Source organism: Garra rufa, chromosome 15, assembly GCF_049309525.1.
Source record: "Garra rufa chromosome 15, GarRuf1.0, whole genome shotgun sequence".
Classification (NCBI taxonomy): Eukaryota; Metazoa; Chordata; class Actinopteri; order Cypriniformes; family Cyprinidae; genus Garra; species Garra rufa.
The window spans coordinates 35,032,255-35,056,641 of NC_133375.1; the positions used below are offsets into that span (position 1 = coordinate 35,032,255).

The following is a 24,387-nucleotide window of genomic DNA, read 5'->3' on the forward strand; positions in this document are numbered from 1 at the left end:
ACTCAGAGGAACCGAAGCTCAGATGGGGAACTGACAGCACAGGAGGAGGACTTACACGAACACATCCACTCCTCAAGGAACGCCGATAACATTTTCTGTCGGGAATATATAAACAACAGCAGGAGTTTACATTGTTGCCAGTTGCCGGGAATTATTTCTTACTTTGAAACGCGTCGGTTGCTAGCTGTGAAAGTGAATGGATGTAAAGTTTTTTTTTTCGTGGAAGTTTTTAGCCGCCAGGCTAACCAGCCGTGAGATATGAAGACTTCGGGTCCACAACAGATTTACAGACTCAGTATTTAGTTTAAGTGAACTTTTACTTTTACTTCTTTCGGTTTACTTCAGGAGAGTCGAACATATGTGTGTTGTGAAACGGCGGACAAGTTTGCGTAAGTAAGTTGATATTTCTTCATAACAAAAGATTTGAGCTGGCTGACATGATAGAGCTCTGTCTCGCTGCTTGTATTTATTTATTTATTTAATGTAATTGACCATGTATTTATTGGCTTATTTTAAATATTTATGTCAGAGATTTTAATAATAAATACCGAGGTTTGCCTTTCTTTAATTGTTTAATTGTTTAAACTATGCGTTAGTGTAGTCAAAATGCTTATTAAAGTTAATTTATTCATCTTAAATAAAGTTTCATTTTCAGCTTTTCTCATTTAGCCACATGTCAATAGTGTTGGCACCATAGCTGAGGTATTTATTAACTTTTACAGCTCAATATTCTAGAACTAAGACACGTTTTGTCATAAAGACAGCATGATTAGATTTAATTTTGACAGTGAACTTACTCACTTTCCCACCTTCTTGATCTACTCCACCCAGAGACATGTCCCCTCATGCACAAGTACCTGGGGTGGGTGGATCACCTGTCCTAGGTGATATTATAGTTTATTTATGTCTTGATTGTGTACCATTTGAGGGCTGGGGTAATGCTAGTGTCTGGTTGATGGTGGCATTGTAGGGGTGTTTTGTGTATGTCTGCGGTTGCTGAGGATTCTTTTGATCACCAAACCCCAAACGCAGAGCTTCGTTGGCGTACCTGGAAGCAGGTGGCTTGGAGAAGAGCGAGAAAGGATTTATACCACCCTTCGTGTGGGTTAACGTCATGAGAACTTCCTCCTCGCATGTATTCGGGAAGTTTAAGTCAGGATGATTGGCGTAAGACGGCTTACCGCAGACCCCGAATGTTGTAATTAACCGCTGGTCTGGCTCATCCAAACCTACTCAGGCCATCTGCATCGTTGCGCACTGCTGTTCAGCTTCATGCCAGACATCTGAGTCACAAAAAACAAGGCTGGAAATACTACACCAGATTAAATGTGTAAAACCAAACCGTTATGGACATTCTGCTGATCCGGCCTTCCTGCGAATCAGGAAACACAGGCTAGGCTTCCTGCACACAGACACAAGTGGGTCAGTAGATGTGATGATCAAGGGGGATGGGATCTGGCTCGATTCTACGTTAGATGTAGGTCATCCAGAACAAAGGCATCTTTTTCAGGTCCGTCTGATCAAATGTGGTCATATTTACTGAATTATGATGTCGCTCAGTCCCAGTGCCAAGAAATTCCAGCATGTCTTCGCTCTGAGCGTAACGTGCAACGTGTCCAAAACACTTTGGCCTGCAGATGAGGGCTTGCGTTAGAGCTGCCAGATCCATCTTGTCTACAGTAGTGGCCTCTTTTTGCGTTTATTAACATGCATGAAATCGTGCATATTTTCCTCATTGATGTGCTGACCGCTCGTTCTTGAGCCACAATGAAAAGGGTCTTCTATTATGCGCACATGGATGTGGAAACGCTTGGAATGCCTGTCCTTTTCGTGCCGTGGCTGAAAGAACCCTTTGGAGAGGAGTGAAATTGAATTACATTATGCTCAAGTGTGTTAATGCATGGCAGTGCTTGGGACGGGCCCAGCTGGAGAGGGTGGGGGTGGTGAGTGTTCCTGGGGACTGAGGCCCCCACAATGCTTTGTCTTCTCCTATGTTCCTGTGGTTGTCCGTCTCCTCTTTGTTAGGGTTTTTATTTTTGGTTTCGCTGCTGACCTTGACAGTGACGATCTTTGGTTTCCTGCATTTATGCAGCATGCAGGGATTATCAGCTTTTGTGTGTGCTAAATGTGTTTGTCAGTTGAACTAGGGCTGTGTGATAAAGTGACTTTTTTTGTGATATACACGACCAGTCAAAAGTTTTGCAACAGTAAGGTTTTTAATGCTTTTCAAAGTCTATTCTGCTCACCAAGCCTGCATTTATTTGATTCAAAGTACAGCAAAAACTGTAAGATTTTGAAATATTTGTACTATTTTAAATAACTGCGTTCTATTTAAGTATATTTTAAAATCTAATTTATTCCTGTGATTTCAAAGCTGAATTTTTAGCATGATTACTCCAGTCTTTAGTGTCAATTGATCCTTCAGAAATCATTCTAATATTCTGATTTGCTGCTTAAAAAACATTTATGTTAAAAACCGCTGACTAGAATTTTTTTCAGGTTGAAAACAGCATTTTTCCGTAATAGAAATATTTTGTAATATTATAAATATCTTTATTCTCACTTTTGATCAATTTAAAGCATCCTTGTTAAATAAAAGTATCAATTTCTATATTTCTTGCCCAAATAAAAAATATACTCCAAGCTTTTGAATTGTAAAGTGTGTAATGATACAAAAGCTTTTTTATTTAAGATAAATGCTGTTTTCAACCTGAAAAAAAATTCCACTTAGCTGTTTACAACATAATAATTGAGCAGCAACATTTTTGAGCAGCAAATAAGAATATTAGAATGATTTCTGAAGGATCATGTGACACTGAAGACTGGAGTAATGATGCTAAAAAATTGAAATCACAGGAATTTAGAAAACAGCTATTTTAAATGGTAAAAATATTTAAAAAATTGTACTGTTTTTGCTGTACTTTATATCAAATAAATGCAGACTTGGTGAGCAGAAGATACTTCTTGAAAACATTTAAAATCTTACTGTTCAAAAACTTTTGACTGGTAGTAGTGGTGCAACGGATCACAAAACTCACGGTTCGGATCACATCACGGATTTGGAGTCACGGATCGGATCATTTTTCGGATCAGCAAAAAAAAAAAAAGTTTTTTTAATAATTTCTGAATGCTAACTAAGTACTTCTAATCCACAGCAAAAACTACTAGCTGAACTAATAAAGTCAGTAACAAAACAAGAACAGTTACACAAATGACAAGTGTAGATGAATACACAATAAAGTTACTAATAAAATCAATAACACTAGTATTCAGGTGCAGATATGTAATAGTTAATTGTAAAATAACTAGTGCTTCTCACTGCAGGTTTTTAGAGATAGGGCCGATTGCAGAACAGCAGAACCATACGTCACAGCAGTCACACGGCAGCAGCGCCACGGCAGCAGGCTCAGACGGTAGTGGGCGGAGTCTCCATCTGAGATCGAAAGTGGGTGAAAATAATGATCAACTTATATTTTTCTATATATTTTTAAACAGTATAAACTGAGTACAAAGCTCAAACAAAAAACAAAACAAAACTTGAGCAATAGAATGTTTTTATTTAGTTAAACTATATTTTTTACCTAATCATTTCAGTATTAACCAATTTTTCATTGTACATAATACCATGTACTATACACTATACCCATCATAAACTGGATTTTCCAAAAAATATTACAAAATCAAACAAAACATATAGCACAGAAGGCACACATTTAACAACAATAATAACCACACATTACTCGCCTAACTAAATTAGTTTAAACCTAAAATAAATCAAAACTCTTTAAACATGCAATTAATCCAGAGGCATGATTTGTTCACACACTCATTAAGGAAATGTCCATATCATCCTTAAATTCAAAGTGAAACATGAAGGGCTCTTTGGCCAGCAGACTCTCATCATTTGTTTCTGTTTATAAAAGTTCATTATGTTGCTGCACATGAAATATAACGCGAATAACATTAAATAAATATTTTTTTATAAGGTTACACACTGATTATTTATAACTTAAACCCCATTTTTCTACCCATCCGTTGGTCGCGCATATACGCCATGTTTGTAGTTTTTTACACTTTTTATGCGTATTTGTAGTTCTAATCAAATCCTCGTTCAACACGCAATGTGTTGTGGGCAATATAATAGCCGTTAGAGTGCGCATTAATCCGTACTTCGAATTCTAAAGGTAAATTGTAGTAGACCGTCCGGAAATCTTTGGAATACTTTTTAGGACATACCAATTCTATTTTCGAATACTATTTAGGACGGATATTTTGTGGGACCTGATTGCAGTGTTGCCAGATTGGAAATGTCCAAGTATCGTACCAGAAGCTCAAAATTATCGTATTTGGGAGAAAATTATCGTATTTTAGTCAAACGTTCAAAATAAAGATATTTATCTAGATGTTACAGCTATTTCTCCTTTTTAGCACTCATTTTCTATACCTTATTGCAATGCTAAACTAATTATCTTACTCGAGTCAAACGTTCAAAATACAGCTATTAATCTAGATGTTACAGCTATTTATCCTTTTCAGCACTCATTTTCTATACTTTATTGTTAAACTAACAACCTCAGTTTTGAAACAACTGACCTAAGTACGACAGACAGGAACGTTAACTTGTGCTTGTGAGAGAGAGCCATTCTCCACGATGATTGGTTGAGAAGACGTAAGATTGGATGAAAGGCATGCGTAACGCACGTTCACGTCTCCTCACAATCATGAAGGTAGACGTAGTATCCACACAGCTAGATCTTTGAGAATAGAAGCTCTTATAATTACAATGACCATGATGTCACAAAATTCTGAAATTATCGTACATTGTGGTATTATTGATCGTACATCGTACAGAGGTCAAAATTATGGTACAAATACGATAATTATCGTACGTCTGGCAACACTGCCTGATTGGGCTGCAGCAGGATACTCCGCCCACTACCGTCTGAGCCTGCTGCCGTGGCGCTGCTGCCGTGTGACTGCTGTGACGTATGGTTCTGCTGTTCTGCAATCAGTCATTATTGGGTTTTTATAGGATGCTGTCTCTTTAAGCGCTAATGCACGTCCCTCTGGCACGCATCTTTCTCAGCTGTTTCAGTTCACTGAAGACATAAACGACTGTGTTTACCAGAATACAAAAACGGGTATTTAAACATAACTTTGTATGTATGTTAAGAGAAGTTTTAAAGAGGAATCAATCTGTGAATCACGCAGTCTAAATCGCGCATTTTCTCTCTCTGTCTCTCTCTCTCTTTGCGCGTGCACGCTTGTGTGCGGCAGCGGTAAAAATACATAAAAAACAGCGCGCGTGTTCTCTTTTGCTGCAGCACTTTAAACTGTTTGAAATGGTAAATTGGCAAGACAAAACATGTGCAAATTATAAACTTTTACTCTATGATGGTTAAACTTAAGTTAATCCGCGAACCACATGCGTATCGAACCGTGGAGTCCGGTCCGTACGGATCACGGATCATCTACGATCCGTTGCACCCCTAGTGTATAGTGGTGTATATATATATAGGTAGTGTATATGTCTTGTGAAATGAAAAAATACAGAAATTTTTACCAGGGTATTTACTAGAAAAAAAGTTTACTTTGAAGATGTTTTGTTTGAGTGTGAACTCCTTTTATGGGAGATATGGGAAAAACTTCAACATTTTAGATGTTCATCATACATTGATTTACAAAAAATCATACAATATTTATTTACCCATTTTATGTTTTTTTTGTTTTGTTTTTTTACAAAAATCAACTCAAACCTTTTTAGTAACCATTTCAATAAAAAAACATTAAATCTTTGAAAAAGAAAGGTATATTTGAAAGTTGATAAATAGTAAATAAAATCAAAATAGTAAAATAAAATCAAACAATAAAAATAATAAAATTACAATAGTAATATTTATGTCTTAATTTCTTTGGTGAACACTAAACCATCACAAAACACTAAACAGTAAACAGTTGAGCTTAAAATGGCTTAAATGGATGCTGAAACACTGTTTCATTAATTACATGTGTACTGTGCTTGAAACCGGTAAAGCTTAGGGATAGTTTAACCAAAAATAAAAACACTGTCCTTAATTACTCACCCTCATCTCGTAAAATCGTAAGACCTTCATTCATTTTCGGAACACAAATTAAGATATTTTATTAAATCTGAGAGCTTTCTAATGTCATGGTGCTTTCGATAATGGCGGAAGACGCTGACATTTGAAGGAGAAGAATTGTTGAATAAAGTAATAATTTTTGTTTTCTTTGTGCATGAAAAGTATTCTCGTAGCTTAGTAAAATTACCGTTGAACAACTAATGGACTATCACATGGACTGTTTCATCAATGGCCTTACTACGTTGTTACTACTAGGAACATTTCAGTTACATTGCTGTCTATGGAGGGTCAGAAAGCTTTTGGTTTTCATCAAAAATATCTTAATTTGTGTTCCGAAGATGAACGAACGTCTCATGGGTTTGTAACGACATGAGAGTGAGTAATTAATGACAGAATTTTCATTTTTGGGTGGACTATCTCTTTAAATCTCACAAAGCTATTTTGCGTTGTTCATTTTATTTTGATATGTTTTGCAGCGCTAAGTTGAACCCACTTGTTGAGTCTTTTTTTTTTTTTTCCTTTGCAGGCTTCAAAGTAAAGGAAGAATGGCAGAGGAACTGAATCCTACAGGAAAAGGGTTCTTCTGTGAACTTTATTAACGTTTTTGCACCACGAAGGAAGGATTTCTTCCTTGCAATGCCACACAGTCCTGCAGTGTGACGACAGCCTCGTCGTCATGCTGGCCCTCGGAGTGGACCATGGAAAAAGAGAGGGGAAAGTTGTCACAGGAGGAAAGACGGCGACGACAGCAGTGTGGCCGAACACGCGGGAGCCTGGCGTCAACATAAAGCAGAAAATCTCCCAATGGGAGGGACTCAGCCAGCAGGAGGACATCCAGAGTGGGAATACCAAGCCCCAGCGGACCCTAGCATCTCGCAGGCTTTCAGGGGACCTCCTTGGAAATGGACTTGACGGCAGTGATAGAGGTCTCAACAAAGCAACTGTATCAAAAGCCAAAAGCCTGGGTTTGGATTTCAGGGAAAACCAGATGAGTTTGAAACCAATTACAGGTGAAATCCAATCTGATTTCCCAAGAAATCTAACTCATTCGAATAAATTGCTAACGTCAACTCCTGTGACTAAGCCTTTAAGCACTGTTACTCAAGCCCAAGTGGCTAAACTGAATGTTAAAAGCAATAATATCAAGACAAACTATTTCACGGATGTCGAAATCACGTCTCTACCTCAATGTGTAGATGATCCAGAGGCGTCATTGCCTCCAGGGAACTTTTACACCTCCAGGGGTTTCTGGAAGCGACTGGAGGCAGATGAATCTTTCTGGGAGAAAGAGGATTCCTCGATGATGACTAAGAGTCTTGGTGAAATTGGACCTTCTTCTCCTCCACCTAAACCACAGCGCACATTCCAATACAAGGGTGCGAGCAGTTCGCCCGGCCACTGGATCCCACTGGAGAACCAGACTCCATCAGTCAGCAAATGGAATCAAGTCCGGAAGCATGGCATCATATTAAAGCCACCCAGCTGTCCACCTCCTCCTTGTCCAGTCAACACTATCAACGGCTTTTCCAGAAACAGAAAGAACAGGTGAATACTTTTCCCACAGTGCCGATCACATTACAGTTAATCCCAAACATAAGAAAAGGAAATGAAGGAGGTTTTTAGTATTGTGTCTTAACAGTTGTAAATTCTTTAAACTCAATTGCGTATGTAAGATTCTGCATTAAATATATTTAGTTAATCACCTATATGTGACCCTGGACCACAAAACCAGTCTTAAGCAATAGCCAAAAATACATAGTATGGGTCAAAATTATAGATTTTTCTTTTATGCCAAAATCATTAGGAAATTAAGTAAAGATCATGTAAAATTCAAAAAATAAGATTTTTTGTAAAATTCCTACTATAAATATATCAAAATGTAATTTTTGATTAGTAATATGCATTAAGAACTTAATTTGGAGAACTTTAAAAGTGATTTTCTCAGTATTTTGATTTTTCTGCACCCTCAGATTCCAGATTTTCAAATAGATGTATCTCGGCCAAATATTGTCCTATCCTAACAAACCATACATCAATAGAAAGCTTATTTATTGAGCTTTCATATGATCTATACAACTCAGTTTTGTAAAATTGAACCTTATGGCTGGTTTTGTGGTCCAGGGTCACATATTATATATATGTGACCCTGGACCACAAAACCAGTCTTAAGTCGCTGGGGTATATTAGCAATAGCCAAAAATACATTGTATGGGTCAAAATTATAGATTTTTCTTTTATGTCAAAAATCATTAGGAAATTAAGTAAAGATCATGTTACATTAAGATTTTTTGTAAAATTCCTACTGTAAACCTATCAAAATGTAATTTTTGATTAGTAATATGCATTGTTAAGAACTTAATTTGGACAACTTTAAAGGTGATTTTCTCAGTATTTTTATTTTTTTGCACCCTTAGATTCCAGATTTTCAAATAGATGTATCTTGACCAATTTTGTCCTATCCTAACAAACTATACATCAATAGAAAGCTTATTTATTGAGCTTTCATATGATGCATATATCTCAGTTTTGTAAAATTTAACCTTATGACTGGTTTTGTGGTCCAGGGTCACATATAATAATAGCATATTTTGAATTTTAGTTAATATTAATGCTATCAATCATTAAAAAAAAAAAAATAGTTGCACTTTTTTTTTAATTAATTGCTATTAATCACGATTAATCCCACCTAACATTGAAGTTTTTAAATATACTTTTATATTGCAATAATTTCAATAAACAGGGTGGAGTAACCCTTTAACCATTGACTGTAGCAATTCAACATATAATTGAGAGCTATCAATTTTAACATTTATTAGACTTCTATTCTGTTTATTAGACTAAAATTCAAATTTTAGTGAACCTAAAACAATCTTCACATAAACCTATTATTTACCTGTGCCCTTCAGCAAGTAGAAAATATAAAGAAAATTGAGCAAAGTTATCAAACACTGAACTATTAAATATAGATGAATCCTTAAAGCTACTTTCCTCTTTTTTCGTTTGTTCTTTGATTAACAGACATCACAGCAGCTGGGTTATTAGTTTTTTTTGGCTGCTATAAGTTTAAGAGCTGCCACTCCTTCGTGCTTTAATATGAAATAATAGGAAATAAGAATATTTAATAAGTAAATACAAATCAAACACATAATTGCCATCAGTTATTACAGATTTTTCATCGTTGTGAGCATCTATATCTCATCTAAAAGTATTTAACACTATTTATATATTTATATATTCATATGATGACTTTCTACTGTTGCGCTTGTCTACTCTTTCAGTTCTGTTTTCACTTTCTAATTTAATTTTTTTTTTTTTTTGACTTTTGATTTTTGATCCAGCAGTATTTTCATTTTGCTGCATCACTAGTAATGTCACGCCATCAAATGAATCATTAAATAATTAGTTTCATACAAAGGAAAATGCCAGAAACAAGCAATATAATAAGATGGAACAACATGTGATTGTACTCTACAAAAAATGGGTTGATAGCCCTTTTGCTGGCTTTCAAAACCTGTTAAACCTGGTCACAAATGATATAGCTTCACGAACAATAGGTGTTGGCCTGAAACGTTTTCATACCGACATGCCTTACCTTGATTGATACTTCAATTCATGCGGATTGTTGAGGAAAGGTGTGCTATTACTTTTCTAAGTGATCAGATTAAAGAAATACCATAGACTTAGATTAGATTAGATTTAGAGCCTGATTATCATAGAGCCTTAAAGTGATCATTTTAGCAAGTTAGTGACTCAGACTCAAGTCGCATTTTAATAGACTTCAGACTTGACTTTAGACTCGACCTGAGATGACTCCACACTTGACTCGACTCGAGGAAAAGGACTTGTGAATATTTTAAAAGCAACTGGAGTCTTTTATCCTTAAATCCTCTTTCCAGTTTAAGAGCTGCTGATGACACGGTTATTTTAACAACAGAAACACAGTGAGCAGTAAAATTATAGATTATGCCTACTTTTACTAAAACACAGCAGAAAAACAATGCTGCAAATCTAGTTATTTTTCCTACTATCTATTCATCTATCAATAACCTACGACTCTGACTGTATAAACATGAAAAATGTAAAAATGTATTTAATTATTAAAAAAAAAAAAGCAGATCATAGATCATATATTTTGTCTATAGCCTATAAAACAGCTTCATAAATAGGAAGATTTTAATAAATGAATGGGATTTTTTTTAGCGAGCCATTCAATGACTTGAGACTCGATTTGAACTCGAGACTTGACTCGGACTCCAGTGACAAAGACTTCAGACTTGACTCCGACTCCAAGTTAATGACTTGTAAACATCTCTGTTTCATAGTATGGGCAAAAAACACCAAGAATACACTTTTCCATTTCACTGCGCTACTTTTCCATTGCCTGACAGATTCATTGGAGGAGGCTTTTTTTTTTTTTAAACCATTCCTGTATTTTTAGACACAAAGTCACGTTCTGTGTGAACGGCTCCTAAAGGATTAGTTTACTTCCAGAAAAAAAAAAAAATTCCTGATAATTTACTCACCCCCATGTCGTCCAAAATGTTCGTGTCTTCCTTTCTTCAGTCGAAAATATTTTTTTTTGAGGAAAACATTTCAGGATTTTTCTCCATAGAATGGACTTCAATGGGGATAAATGGGTTGAAGGTCCAAACAGCAGTTTCAATGCAGCTTCAAAGGGCTCTACAAGATCCCAGCCGAGGAATAATAGTCTTGTCTAACAAATAACAAAACAATGATTTGGTAAAAGACGAAGAACACAGACGAAGAACTAACAACACGTTACTTTTCCAACATTATATATATATATATATACATTTTTGGGTTTTTCAGCATTTTTGTGTATTTGTACCCTCAAAAAATGACTGTATGATTTTGAGATCCATTTTTTTTTCTGAGGACAACTAAGTGATTCATGTGCAACTATTACAGAAGGTTTAAATGCTCACTGATGCTCCAGAAGGGAAAAACGATGCATTAAGAGCCGGGGGTGAAAACTTTTTGAAATTGGAGATCAGGGTAAATTTAACTTATTTTGTCTTTTGGGAAACATGTAAGTATCTTCTGTAGCTTCTGAATGGCAGTACTAAATGAAAAAAATATGATACTCAGGCAAAATAAGAAAAATGTACTCATCTTCATTATGTTTCAAAAGTTTATACCCCTGGCTCTTAATGCATCGTTTTTCCTTCTGGAGCATCAGTGAGTGTTTAAACCTGCTGTAATAGTTGCATATGAGTCCCTCAGTTGTCCTTAGTGTGAAAAGATGGATCTTAAAATCATACAGTCATTGTTTTTTTGCCTTAGCCTACCTTTTTGAACCAAAGTACACGGACGAAGAACTAACAACACGTTACTTTTCCAACATGATTATGTAATGCGTGAAGACACACGTGCGCAAGTGCAAGATGAGCATTTTTGGTCAAAAAGTATATACATACAGTGCACAGCATAAATGAGTACACCCCTCTAAAATTTAACAATTTGAGCAATTACTCTTCACTTGGAAGACATATATTAGGATTCTTTGGAGATAGGCCTGCTTGATCAATTACCAAAGAAGAATGTCAAAATTATTTAGCAAATTAAGATTTTCCTGTCAAAGAGATAAAATGTTGTGTTGCAAAAATGAGTACACCCTCCTGAAAGTTACTAAAAAAAAAAAAATGTGTAGGTTTAAAGCTATTTTTCATCAACCGGTAAGTATACTGAACCAAAACTTTTAAAGACAAGTAATTTCCTGACAGTTAAAGGCGTTTTACAGCCTACTGAATCATACCCAGACTTAATGCTGTCAACAATTAAACCACTTGGGAGAGAACTTCCAGGTGACTTATTTCTTAGCAGAAAAGAGAACAGTGGTACAAGATGAATACCAAATTATTGTTTTAAGTGTGAAAATAGAAGAAGTAGCACTGACATTCAAAAACAATGGACTTGTGACAAGGCTCCTGAAATAACCAGGTCTTCACTTTAAGTTTTCATTTAATGATGAGTGAATTTTTGCTACAAAATGAGGCGGAGAAATACCATGAAAGAGTATCAGAGCCGGCAAAACCTATGAAAAGAGTGACACTTTATCTCACAGAGTGTGAAGCAGCCTGCAGAAGTGATATGCATGGTTATTGTCACCACTAGAATTACCTACTGTAGCCAAAGCACAGTAAACTCATTTAACCTCTTTAAAGGCCCATATTTACAATATATAGACTTCTGGGAATCCATACTCTGGTGTCCAGGGATATGTTTAATACATTTAAATATTGCCATCTTTCCATGAATTATATTAGTGATCATTAAGAAAAAGCATACTTTATATATATTAAGAGGGGGTGTACTCATTTATGCTGTGCACTGTATACCCTTATTCCTCAGCTTGGATTGTGTAGAGCCCTTTAAAGCTGCATTGAAACTGCAATTTGGACCTTTAACCTGCTGATCCCCATTGAAGTCCACTATATGGAGAAAAATCATGGAAGGTTTTGCTCAAGAAGCTTAATTTCTTTGCGACTAAAGAAAGAAAGACATGAACATCTTGGATGACATGGGGGTGAGTAAATTATCAGGAAATTTTATTCTGGAAGTGAACTAATCCTCTAAGGCATTCTTTAAAATATTGTGAACTTGTGTAAACCCCACTTATCGTTTCCTAAGAAAATGTAAAAATCTATATGTTGTACTCATTTATTTTTTTACTCTGAGTTGGACAGCTTTGTGTCAAAGGACAGTGTGGAGAGTTTAGCTGTGAGTGGGTGATAGTTTAGCTGTCTGGCCTCATCCCCAGCTGTGATGTCAGCTGTTCTTTGGCAGTATTGTGGTCCATTGTCCACATTTGGCCTACTTCTGTTTCAACGAAGCCTGCTGAGGTCACTCAGGGCTTTTTGAACTCTTATGGTCACGCTGGTGTGTTTACTCCTTCCTCTAATTGTTTTGCTGCTCAATCATTCGAAAACCAGTGTCTGTTCCAAGCATAATATATCAATTCTATATCTTGTTTATGTTAACTGATACGGATTCTGGAACTTACTTTTTGGATTAATGGCTATTCTTTATGAAAGACCCAAAACCTGTTGTTGGATTACAATGCAGGGGCTGTTCACACTCTTGGTCCCTTTCTCCACAGGAAGTCATTTGAGTTTGAGGATGTGGTAAGGCTGACAGCTCAGCAGGCCTCTAGAGGGAAGGAGGTCCGTCGTTCGGGTCTTTACCACGCCCGGTCTGAAGACAGCATCTATGAGGACATCATCTGTGAGTGATTCTGAGAATGCCAAAACACATGTAATCGATTAGATATTACCGTGAAGTACAGTAAAAAAATGTCTGCACTGACTGAAACTTTCGTATTCTTCTGTTTTTTTTTTTATTATGCACTAACGTTCAAATGATTGGGTTCAGACAGTTTTTTTTATTTGAAAGAAATTAATATTTTTATTCAGAAAGGATGCATTAAACTGATCAGTAAAGATTTTTAGAATGTTACAAAAAGCAGCAAATCAGCATTCTGTTTTTATTATTCTATCAGAATTCTTTTCATATTAGAATAATTTTTGAATTTTGTGACACTGAAGATTAGAGTAATGGCTGCTGGAGTAAAATATATAAATGTTTGAATAGAAAACAGTTATTTTAACTGTTTAACTGTATTTTTGATTAAAAACATACATCCTTGGTGAGCAGAAGAGATTTATATTAAGATTACTTTTGAACATCAGTGTACAGTTTTTAGTTTAGCTATTTTTAGTGGTGTATAGATTAACATGCTTTGCTTGCATTAATTAACATGCTTGCATAGATGGATGTCTTTGCCTAATTCATGATGTCTTCCACTGTTTTTGAAATGGTGTGCCAATTAGGTAGTCTAATGTTTAAAAATGCATCCCAAGACAGCTGCGTTAGCTGTTTTCGAAAGCAATATGCCATTTTATTTACTGACTAGTTGATTTTGAAAACATGTTGTTTTGCACATCCCTATTTGTATTGAAAGTAGAGTAAAGAACGCTAATTTTATTTTGTGACTTATTATAACCTTCTGATTTTCAACTAATCTTTTGCAGCGGATATATCAAAAGAGAACCCATATGAAGACATCAAGCTTTCGCCTATGTGTTTGCCTATAAGACGGCCACGAAACTATACAGTTGGACAGAGGGAGAGCCCACACATCAAGGTGACTGTCATTTTAAATGTATATTGATTTAGTCATACAGTTGAGGTCAAAAGTTTACTTGCACCTTGCAAAATTTGCAAAATGTCAATTATTTTACCAAAATAGGAGGGATCATATGAAATGCATGTTATTTTTTTTTTAGTACTGACCTGACCTGAATAAGATATTTCACATAAAAGACGTTTACATATAGTCCACAAGTTCATGAGCCCCTTGTTTGACCTGAACAGTTAAACTGCCTGCTGTTCTTCAGAAAAATCCTTCAGGTCCCACAAATTCTTTGGTTTTTCAGCATTTTTGTGTATTTGAACCCTCAAAAAATGACTGTATGATTTTAAGATCCATTGTTTCACACTAAGGACAACTAAGTGAATCATCTATTTTAGAAGGTTTAATGCTCACTAATGCTTCAGAAGGAAAAAAGATGCATTAAGAGCCGGGGGTGAAAACTTTTTGAAATTGAAGATCAGGGTAAATTTAAGTTATTTTGTCTTTTGGGAAACATGTAAGTATCTTCTGTAGCTTCTGAATGGCAGTATTAAATGAAAAAAAATAATAATATTCAGGCAAAATAAGAAAAATGTACACATCTTAATTCTGTTCAAAAGTTTATACCCCTGGCTCTTAATGCATGGTTTTTCCTTCTGGAGCATCAGTGAGCGTTTTAACCTTCTGTAATCGTTGCATATGAGTCCATTAGTTGTCCTAAGTGTGAAAAGATGGATCTTAAAATCATGCACAACTATCACTAAAAAACCAAAAAGCATAGTTGTGGAGTGTGGATCATTCATGTAACAACAACACAGTATTAAGAATCATTAATTAAGTGTATGTAAACTTTTGAACGGGGTCATTTTAATAAATTCAACTTTTATTTTCTCTTGTGGACTATTTGTAAACATCTTTTGTGTGAAATATCTTAATCTGGTCAGTACTAAACAAAAATTACATGCATTTTGTATGACCCCTCTTATTTTGGTAAAATAATTAACATTTTACACATTCTGCAAACTTTTCACTTCAACTGTAAAAAGTTTGGTTTTAAGTTTTTTTTTTATTTTTTAAATAAGGCAATGCTTTTATTCAGCAAGAATGCATTAGATTGATCAAAAGATGTTATTTTAAACTTTACAGTCATCAAAAAATGCAGAAAAATGCATCACAGTTTCCACAGAAATATTAAGCAGCAACTGTTTTCATCACTAATAATAATAAGAAATGTCAGCTTTGCCACCATAGGAAGAAATTACATTTTAATATACATTGAACATTTAAATTGTAATAAGATTTTATTGTTTTATTGTATTTTTGATCAAACAAATGCAGCCTTGCATTTATTTTCCAAAAATTGTATTCTCACATCCATTTATTCCCACCATTTTTTTTAATTAGAATTTTTTTTTTCTTCTACTGGCTAATTGTTGAGCTAAACTGTGTGTGTTCCCACTTCTTGTCTTCTCTCTGTAGCTTTCACCGAAGACCTTCACACTATTACCTAATGGTGACAGGCTGCATAGAATGGGCCGGGACCGCAAAGAATCCATAACGTCACCTTTACGTACCCTTGCTACAAACACTCCTAAATCATCAGCAACCAAACCTGCTACTGCATACAGGACAATCCGACAACCCCCGGTAAACACACGCATAAACACGTGCCTCAGACGTCACTAAACATTGCTCAACATGCGCCTGTCGTCACCTGTTTCCCTGATTGTATGCATGTGAACTTTAACCACACTTTTACACGACATAATAAATTCTTAAGTGTTTTACAAACAAAACAGAAGCTGCACCCAAATGCTGATTATACACTGTGTGCATAATTATTAGGCACGTTGCTATTGTGGTCAATTTTTTTTTCCAAGCACATTTGACCAATTCCAAACCACATCAATCTTAATAACTACTATTCATTTTGTCTTTAATTATTTTTAAGTGGTATATAATTGTCCATGAAGGCTGGAAGTGAAAAACAACTTATATTCAGGTGTGCAGAATTATAAAGCACATTTTCTTTTACAGATAAAATGAGCCAAAAAAGAGATATACCTCAGACTGAAAAGTCAAAAACTATTAAATGGCCATGAGAAGGATGCAATACTGGAATTTGCATAGTTAAGGCATGACCACCGGACAGAAAAACGCTGGTTACATCTGCATTGTCAGAAAAAAACAGGTGGAGGAGAAAAGATGCATGTTAATTGTAAAAAAAGTAAGAATTAGATATGAAACCATCAGGAACCATTTAGTCTCCAGCACCACCATTTTCCACAACTGCAACCTACCTTGAGTCTCCAGAAGTGCAATGTGTCAGGTTCTCAGAGACTTTGCTTGGGCTAAAAATCCTAAAAAATGAACCTCACATTCTGACATTCTGAAGTGTTGTGAAATACATTTTTTATAGGCTTTATCGACAGATGAGTTGAGAGTGGCTCTTGAAGGACCAGCACCACATCCTATGGTAGCACTCTCTCAAAAATATATCTTCCAGAATCTGGCAGTAAGTTTTAAGAGTTCATTTTGGTCCATCTCTGCAAGACAGACAGTTCAGGATAGGAGATGGACTAAAACTGAAGTCCCAAAACTTACTGCCAGATTTTGGAGGATAAAATTGAAAGAGTGCTATAAGAGGATGTGGTGCTGGTCCTTCAAGAGTCACTCTTAACTCATCGGTCTATAAAGCCTATAAAAAACAGTCTCCATGTATTTCACAACACTTCAGCATGTTATTATTATTAATTGAGTGTCATTTTTTAGGATTTTTTGCCCAAGCAAGGTCTCTGAGAACCTGACACATTGCACTTCTTGAGACTCAAGGTAGGTTGCAGTTGTGGAAAATGGTGGCACTGGAGACTAAATGGTTCCTGGTGGTTTCATATCTAATTCTTAACATGCATCTTTTCTCCTCCACCTGTTTTTTTCTGACAATGCAGACGCAACGAGCGTTTTTCTGTCCGGTGATCATGCCTTAACTTTGCAAATTCCAGTATTGCATCCTTCTCATGGCCATTTAATAGTTTTTGACTTTTCAGTCTGAGGTAAATCTCTTTTTTGGCTCATTTTATCTGTAAAAGAAAATGTGCCTAATAATTCTGTACACCTGAATATAAGGAGTTTTTCACTTCCAGCCTTCATGGACAATTATATATCACTTATAAATAATTAAATACAAAATGAATAGTAGTTATTAAGATTGATGTGGTTTGGAATTGGTCAAATGTGCTTGGAAAAAAAATATGACCACAATATCAACGTGTCTAATAATTATGCACACAGTGTAAAGCCCAGAATCTTGAAAAAAGGCCTAATAGTAGATGATGAGTTCAGAGATGTCAAATAATATCAATACAAACTTCATCAGAGAATAAAGATTTTTTAGATTATAGATATATATCAGCTTTAATGCGCTTAATAGAATAACAAAAGCAAATGTCAATTTACAGTTTTAATGACAAAAAGAAGCATTTGAAAGGTATATTTTAACTAACAGTCTGCAAAGGAGGGAAAAAATATATTCAAATACTCCATTTAATGTAGTCATAGTCATGTTTGCATTTTCTTCTGTTACTGGTCATAATTCTAACCTTGCAATCAGGATTCGGCGTTAAAAATAATAATTTCTTCAGAATCATTCATGCTTGTGAAAATCTGCTGAGAATTCAACAAATGGTTGTTATCTGGCTCATAGGAAGATGGGATTCATTTCTTCATGGCAGTTTTCTGCTGTTTGAGGGATAATACAAGAATTCTTTACCTTTTTGAAAGCAAAAATGATACAAAATACATTTATATTTTGTGGGAAAGAATGAAGTGCTTGAGCAAATCAGCATAATTTTTGGAATCAGCACCCTAAAATGAATAAGAAACAAGTGTTAGATTACATTAAGCATCTGTTTTGTCCCAGTTCTCATGAATAAATTAGAAGTGAATATAAAAAGAAAAAAAAAGTCATGAAAAACATAGTCCGAGTTGAAATGTCAGCTTTGATGCTTGAAAAGGAAGAGGGGAAGGGACTGAGGAAGTGGTGAGAAGATGGATGGATGGTGGCAGGAAATGCTCCGTTTGGAGGACGAGAGGTTGAGGATTATCGTGAAGCGCCTGTGTATCATACTGGACACTGATGACTAATCAGCTATATACAGCTTTGTTTCAGTATGATCCATACAGTTATTTTGGAAAAGCTAAAATCAGCAGGCCGAGGCAGCGTAGATGAAGCTCATGGAGAAGTGCTGTTTTAATAATGAGAGCGAACAGAAAGGGGAGGTAAGAACCCTCCTTTTTTTCAATGGAAAAGGGTCATTTTAACATCAAACAGCATGTGGGAAATGTGGAAGTTGTTCTGTCAGATGTCTAGTTCTTTTGTAGGTTGTGCTGACTGGTTAGCACAAGTGCTATTTTATGTGTTCAGTGAAACAGCTGAAAACACTACCAAAAGTTTATTTTAGTATATACTATTATATACTATTAAAGTAATAATTAATATTTTGGATTAGCATTTGTTTTTATGTTTTCAGATTACATTTTTATTTTATTTTTTACTTTTTACTGTCATTTTTGATCGTTTTTAAAAGTATTTCAATTTAGCTTTATTTTTATTTCAGTTTTTAGTAATTTTAATACTTAAACTTGAGGTTAAACTTAATTTTATTTCAGCTTTATTTCAATTAACAAAAACATTTATTATAGTTTTAACAAGGGATGCACCAAATGTTCAGCAACCAAAATTATTTGGCTGAAAATAGCAAAAAGAGCTCTTTCAGTCTTTCGAATAAGCGTCAAGGCCGAATAAATTAAACCGAACAATGATGTGACGCAATCAAATAGAGGTGCACACTAATGCAGCAAACATGTTGGCAATGTGGAAACATTTAAAACTGTCCGAGAAAGACAAGCACCGACAGCACGAGACTGTTTAGTATCGCATCGCATGTCTTCCATGAGAAGAGAAAGGTTGTTTCTGGTTACTGTATGATGACTGAAACCGCGAAATGGCCTTAAACCATTAGTAAATGAACCACAAAATGTAATGTTGTCTAATACACCCACAAATTGTATTTATTCTGACAGCGCTGCACGAGTTCGCTAGCCAGGGTTCAAAGTCCAAAGCGCAAGGGAAATCTGCGTGATGAGAATCATTCATAAATCTACTTCTGTCAGCAAAAGTAGTACTGAGGTCTTCTTGCGGGTTTCTGACCGAAATAAAAGTCAACATTCATAAATGTTAGTATTGTAATTTACTGTTGTTCTGTAAAATAAAATAAAGTAAAACAAAAATAATGATAAAAAATCATTACAACAGCTCTATTAATACATTTCTTATAGCATTAGACATGATATTTGTACATTAAAAGCACATGCCTGATTCTAGAAGGGGGTCTTAAAAATGGCCAAAGGATATTAATTTACTAACTTGTTAATTTTAAGTTAAATTGTGCTTTGTTGGTAGGCTATAATGTCTACTAGAATGTTAAAAATGTTCAGTGTTAAAGGGATAGTTCACCCAAAAATGAAAAATTGATGTTTATCTGTTTACCCCCAGGGCATCCAAGATGTAGGTGACTTTGTTTCTTCAGTAGAACACAAACGAAGATTAACGCAAACCGTTGAAGCCTGTTAGTCATATAATTGCAGTGGATGGGCACCAAACCTTTTAAAGTAAACAAAAAACATGCACAGACAAATCCAAATTACACCCTGCGGCTCATGACGATACACTGATGTCCTAAGACACGAAACGATCGGTTTTTGCACGAAACTGAACAGTATTTATATCATTTTTTACCTTTGATACACAGCCATGTCCATCTGCTACGTCCTACGCTCTGGCGTAGTATACGCAAACGCCGTAAGCGATCTGTCGCGTGTGTATACGACACTCATTGTTTACACAGAGCACATAGATTGTGGGTATAGCGGCTATTCAAAATATTGAAGTATTTACTTGCGCTTATCCTGATTGTTCAAACCAATTTAAAGCTAAAAGACTATGTTTGCTTGCACAAACTCACCGAGATTGTTGACTTCACCGATTTCCCCTTCCGGCGTTTGCATATATGTGTATCAAAGGTAAAAAATGATATAAATACTGTTCAGTTTCTTGCAAAAAACGATCGTTTCGTGTCTTAGGATATCAGTGTATTGTCACAAGCCGCAGGGTGTAATTTGGATTTGTCTGTGCATGTTTTTTTTTTTACTTTCAAAGGTTTGGTGCCCATCCACTGCCAATATATGACTAACAGGCTGAGTTCAAAATCTTGGTTTGTGTTCTACTGAAGAAACAAAGTCAACTACATCTTGGATGCCCTGGGGGTAAGCAGATTAACATCAAATTTTCATTTTTGGGTGAACTATCCCTTTAAGTAAATATTTTCAAATTGTTGTTTTGTAATTAATTTTTTTTTTCTTTGAAAAGCAAGACAAAACGGTAAACTGTAAAAAGCAAATGTTGTCTATTTAATTTAGGCAATGGTGAAAAAAACTGGCAAAATATATTGGGGGAAAAAAACAAAAAAACGTGTTCGGTAATCGTCCTTCGGCCCATTGTTTAATTTTGTTCAGCTTCAGCTGTGGCCAAGAATTTTCATTTTGGGTCATCCCTAATCTGCAGGGAATCATGACTTTTTCATTTCCAAGCTCAAATACTTGTTTGTATTGTTTAGTGTATTGCATTCTGGTACCTAGCAACCTCACAAAATCACTCTTCCGTGACGCTATTTGAAACTCATGTGGAGGTCAAAGCGGCACATGACGCGGTGCATAAAAAGGCCTTTGCTGTCCACACACATGGTGAGCATTATGTTTTTATCGGGAGGGAAACACCACCACTGTGTTTCCGTTCATCATGGGCAGATGCCACAACAGTGTGCTGTCCCACTGCTCACACTGTGTGATGTGGCCAGACCTCTGTGGTCTTCATGACTGTGAATCATAATTAGCATGTCACGTTTTGCTATGAGGAGACATAGACATGTAGGCGATTGTCGCTGGTCATCGTGATGCTTCTCGTGGTTATAGTTTAGTATTTGTTTGCGTGTGTTTCATATTTTAAAGCTTTATTTTCTGGGCTTTCATCGTAATTTAATTTTGTAAATGTGTTTTATGTTTGCTACAAATGTTTGGGGTCAGTAAGATTTCTCTATTCAGCGAGGATGCATTAAATTGATTGGAAGTGGCAGTAAAGACTTGAACTGATCTTTTGAACCTTCTATTCAGCAGAGAATCCTGAAATAACAAAATGTATCGTGTTTTCCACAAAAACATTAAGCAGAAAAACACATTCAACATTATAATAACAAGAAATGTTTCTTGAGCAGCAAATCAGCATATTAGAATGATTTCTGAAGGATCATGTGACAGTGAAAACTGGAGAAATGATGCTGAAAAATCAACTTTGGATCACTGGAATAAATTATATTTTAAAATATATTAAAAAAGAAAATAGTATTTTTAAATAGTAAAAATATTTCACAATTTTACTGATGAAAATAAATACAAATTCTTTAAAAACACATTTTAAACGGTAGTGTACAAACTAAATCTGTAATTAACCTGGAATATTGCTTTTAGTGCACAAAACTGAAATACGGTTTGTGTGTTTCTCATGCAGCTTGTAAACAGGATCCAGGAGATATTTGAAGCCAAAAGAGGAAGGAAACGAGTATGGGCGACAGCAACCAGAGGTGAGAGGATACATATTTCATATTTACCTGCTTTACCAAGTGAAAAAGTCTAATCGGGCAGTAAATGTTTGTTTTGTGGCAGATGAGTTGAGTGGAACAGAGAGTGATCCTGAGGAGAGCTCTAAAGGTCAGTGTCTTCCTCAGGCCTTGGCACGAAGAACTCTTGTTTATTCAAGTTTAACTTGTATATCAACCAGTTTAGCAGTTTTTATAAACCTTTTGATGCTGTTTACATTCTTTTTCCTCATAGATCGCTCCCAGCGCACTGTGTACGTTCAGTCAACTTTAAAGCGACGGCCGGGTTACCGCACTTTAGAGAGGGACCTGATCCAACTACAAGAGCAGCAGCTTTTCCAGCAGTTTGTAGTGGTGTCGCTTCGAAAAGCTTCCCCTGGAAACACATATATCCCTGAGATCACACAACAGTTTCCTACGAAGGTAAAAACACCTAAGTTTTAATGACAAAATCTGGAAATAATACAGGGTGGAGTTTAATTTGAGATTTGAGTTGTGAAATATGTTTCACCGTTTTATATGATTACAAATTAATTTCTAATTATAATATACAATTATGTATAATATGCATTTATATATGTGTAATTAAGATTTATTTTATACAAAATTTATTTGAGCTTACTTTGAGATTTGAATTGTGGAAAGTGTTTCACTATTTTCTTTTTTTATTTTCTATTATTGTTATTTTTTTATATATATTTCTTTTTATATTATATACCTTTTATATTTATATATTTATAAATATAATAAACGTATTTACATTTAAATTTTAAATTAATTACAATTAATGTTTAATTATAATATACAATTATTTTTAATATTTATGTTGTAATTAAGATTAATTTTATATCAATATAAATTGTTTAATTTATTTTTTTTAATTAATTTTTTATATATTATATTATTTTATTACATATGTATTTATATGTTGTAATTAAGATTTGAGCTTAATTTGAGATTTGAGTGTGTAAAGTGTTTCACCATTTTCTTTCTTTCTTTTTTATTATTTCTTTTATATATTTCTTGTTATATCTATATATTGTAATTCAGATTATTTTATATAAATGTAATAAAAGCATTGACATTTTAATTTAAAATGTATTACAATTATTTTTTATTATAATATGCATTATATATAATATGTATTTATATGTGTAAGATTAATTTTATATAAATATAATTTAAGATTAATTTGAGATTTGAATTGTGGAAAGTGTTTCACTATTGTCTGTCTTTATTATTAATATTTTTTTATGTTGTATACATTTCTTTTTATGTATTGTAATTCAGATTTTATATCAATATAATACAATTATTTACATTTCACTTTTAAATTAATGACAATGATTTTTAATTGTAATAAACAACTGTATATAATATGTTTTTTATATGTTGTACTTAATTTATTTTATATAAATATAATTTGAGCTTAATTTGAGATTTGAATTGTGGAAAGTGTTGCACCACTTTTTTTCGTTCTTTCTTTCTTTCGTTCTTATTATTTTATTTTGTATAAATTTCTTTTTTATATATATATTGTAATTCAGATTATTTTATATAAATATAATAAAATATAATAAAAAACATTTACATTTTAATTATAATATACAATTAAATATAATTTATTTATATGTTGTAATTACGATTAATCTTATATAAATATAATTTGAGCTTAATTTGAGAATTGAATTGTAAAAAGTGTTTAATCTTTTTCTTTCTTTTTTATATATTTCTTTTAATATGTATATTATAAATAATGTGTTTATGTGTTGTAATTAAGATTTATTTTATATGAAAATAATTTTAACTTAATTTGAGAATTTTTCTGTCTTTGCATTTAGTTTGAGAAGTCTTCTCGTCTGTCTCGTGAGGCTGAAGACAGATTAAGGGCGATTCCCAAGTTTTGTTTTCCTGACTGTCATGACTGGCGTCCCTCCTCTGACCACACCAGGTAACCTGCAAAAAAAAAAAAAAAAAAAAATATATATATATATATATATATATATTAATATGTATGTTTCACTCCTAATGTAATCTTTGATTATCGCCCACAGTGAAACGTTTTCTTTTGTCCTAACGGGGGAAGACGGGAGTCGCTTATTTGGATACTGCCGCAAAATCTTGGTGAGATTGTAAATATGGTGGTCATATTAATTCAACAGAAAAACATAATTTCACCGGATCAGTTAAAATAATACTTGGCTCAAAAGTCACCTTTTATTCATTACAGCAGTCATGCAGGTTTGAAATATATGACGGTGAATAAATGATGTGGCAATATTATGTATTCTCGGGGATAAATCTGCACTATCCTTGACCTATGACATGTGTCTTGCAGCCCAGTGGGAAAGGGAAGAGACTGCCTGAAGTTCACTGCATCATCAGCAGACTAGGCTGCTTCAATCTCTTCTCAAAGGTCAGGGAC

General features: G+C 34.5%; 1 protein-coding gene across 2 annotated transcripts in view; it reads left to right on the forward strand.

The window, feature by feature from the left end:
- Positions 1 to 40: 40 nt before the first annotated feature.
- dennd2c (DENN/MADD domain containing 2C) overlaps positions 41 to 24,387 on the forward strand; it is a 40,858-nt gene continuing 16,511 nt past the window's right edge. Inside the window, exons 1-11 of one of the 2 annotated variants that reach the window (XM_073819107.1) lie at positions 41 to 393; positions 6,628 to 7,646; positions 13,222 to 13,346; positions 14,153 to 14,265; positions 15,733 to 15,900; positions 21,875 to 21,947; positions 22,030 to 22,074; positions 22,198 to 22,385; positions 23,804 to 23,913; positions 24,017 to 24,086; positions 24,301 to 24,378. In XM_073819107.1, the coding sequence (XP_073675208.1) occupies positions 6,778 to 7,646; positions 13,222 to 13,346; positions 14,153 to 14,265; positions 15,733 to 15,900; positions 21,875 to 21,947; positions 22,030 to 22,074; positions 22,198 to 22,385; positions 23,804 to 23,913; positions 24,017 to 24,086; positions 24,301 to 24,378 (1,839 nt within the window). In that variant the 5' untranslated portion in view covers positions 41 to 393; positions 6,628 to 6,777. The remainder of the gene's footprint in view (positions 394 to 6,627; positions 7,647 to 13,221; positions 13,347 to 14,152; positions 14,266 to 15,732; positions 15,901 to 21,874; positions 21,948 to 22,029; positions 22,075 to 22,197; positions 22,386 to 23,803; positions 23,914 to 24,016; positions 24,087 to 24,300; positions 24,379 to 24,387) is intronic. The other variant, XM_073819108.1, reaches the window with a different exon arrangement.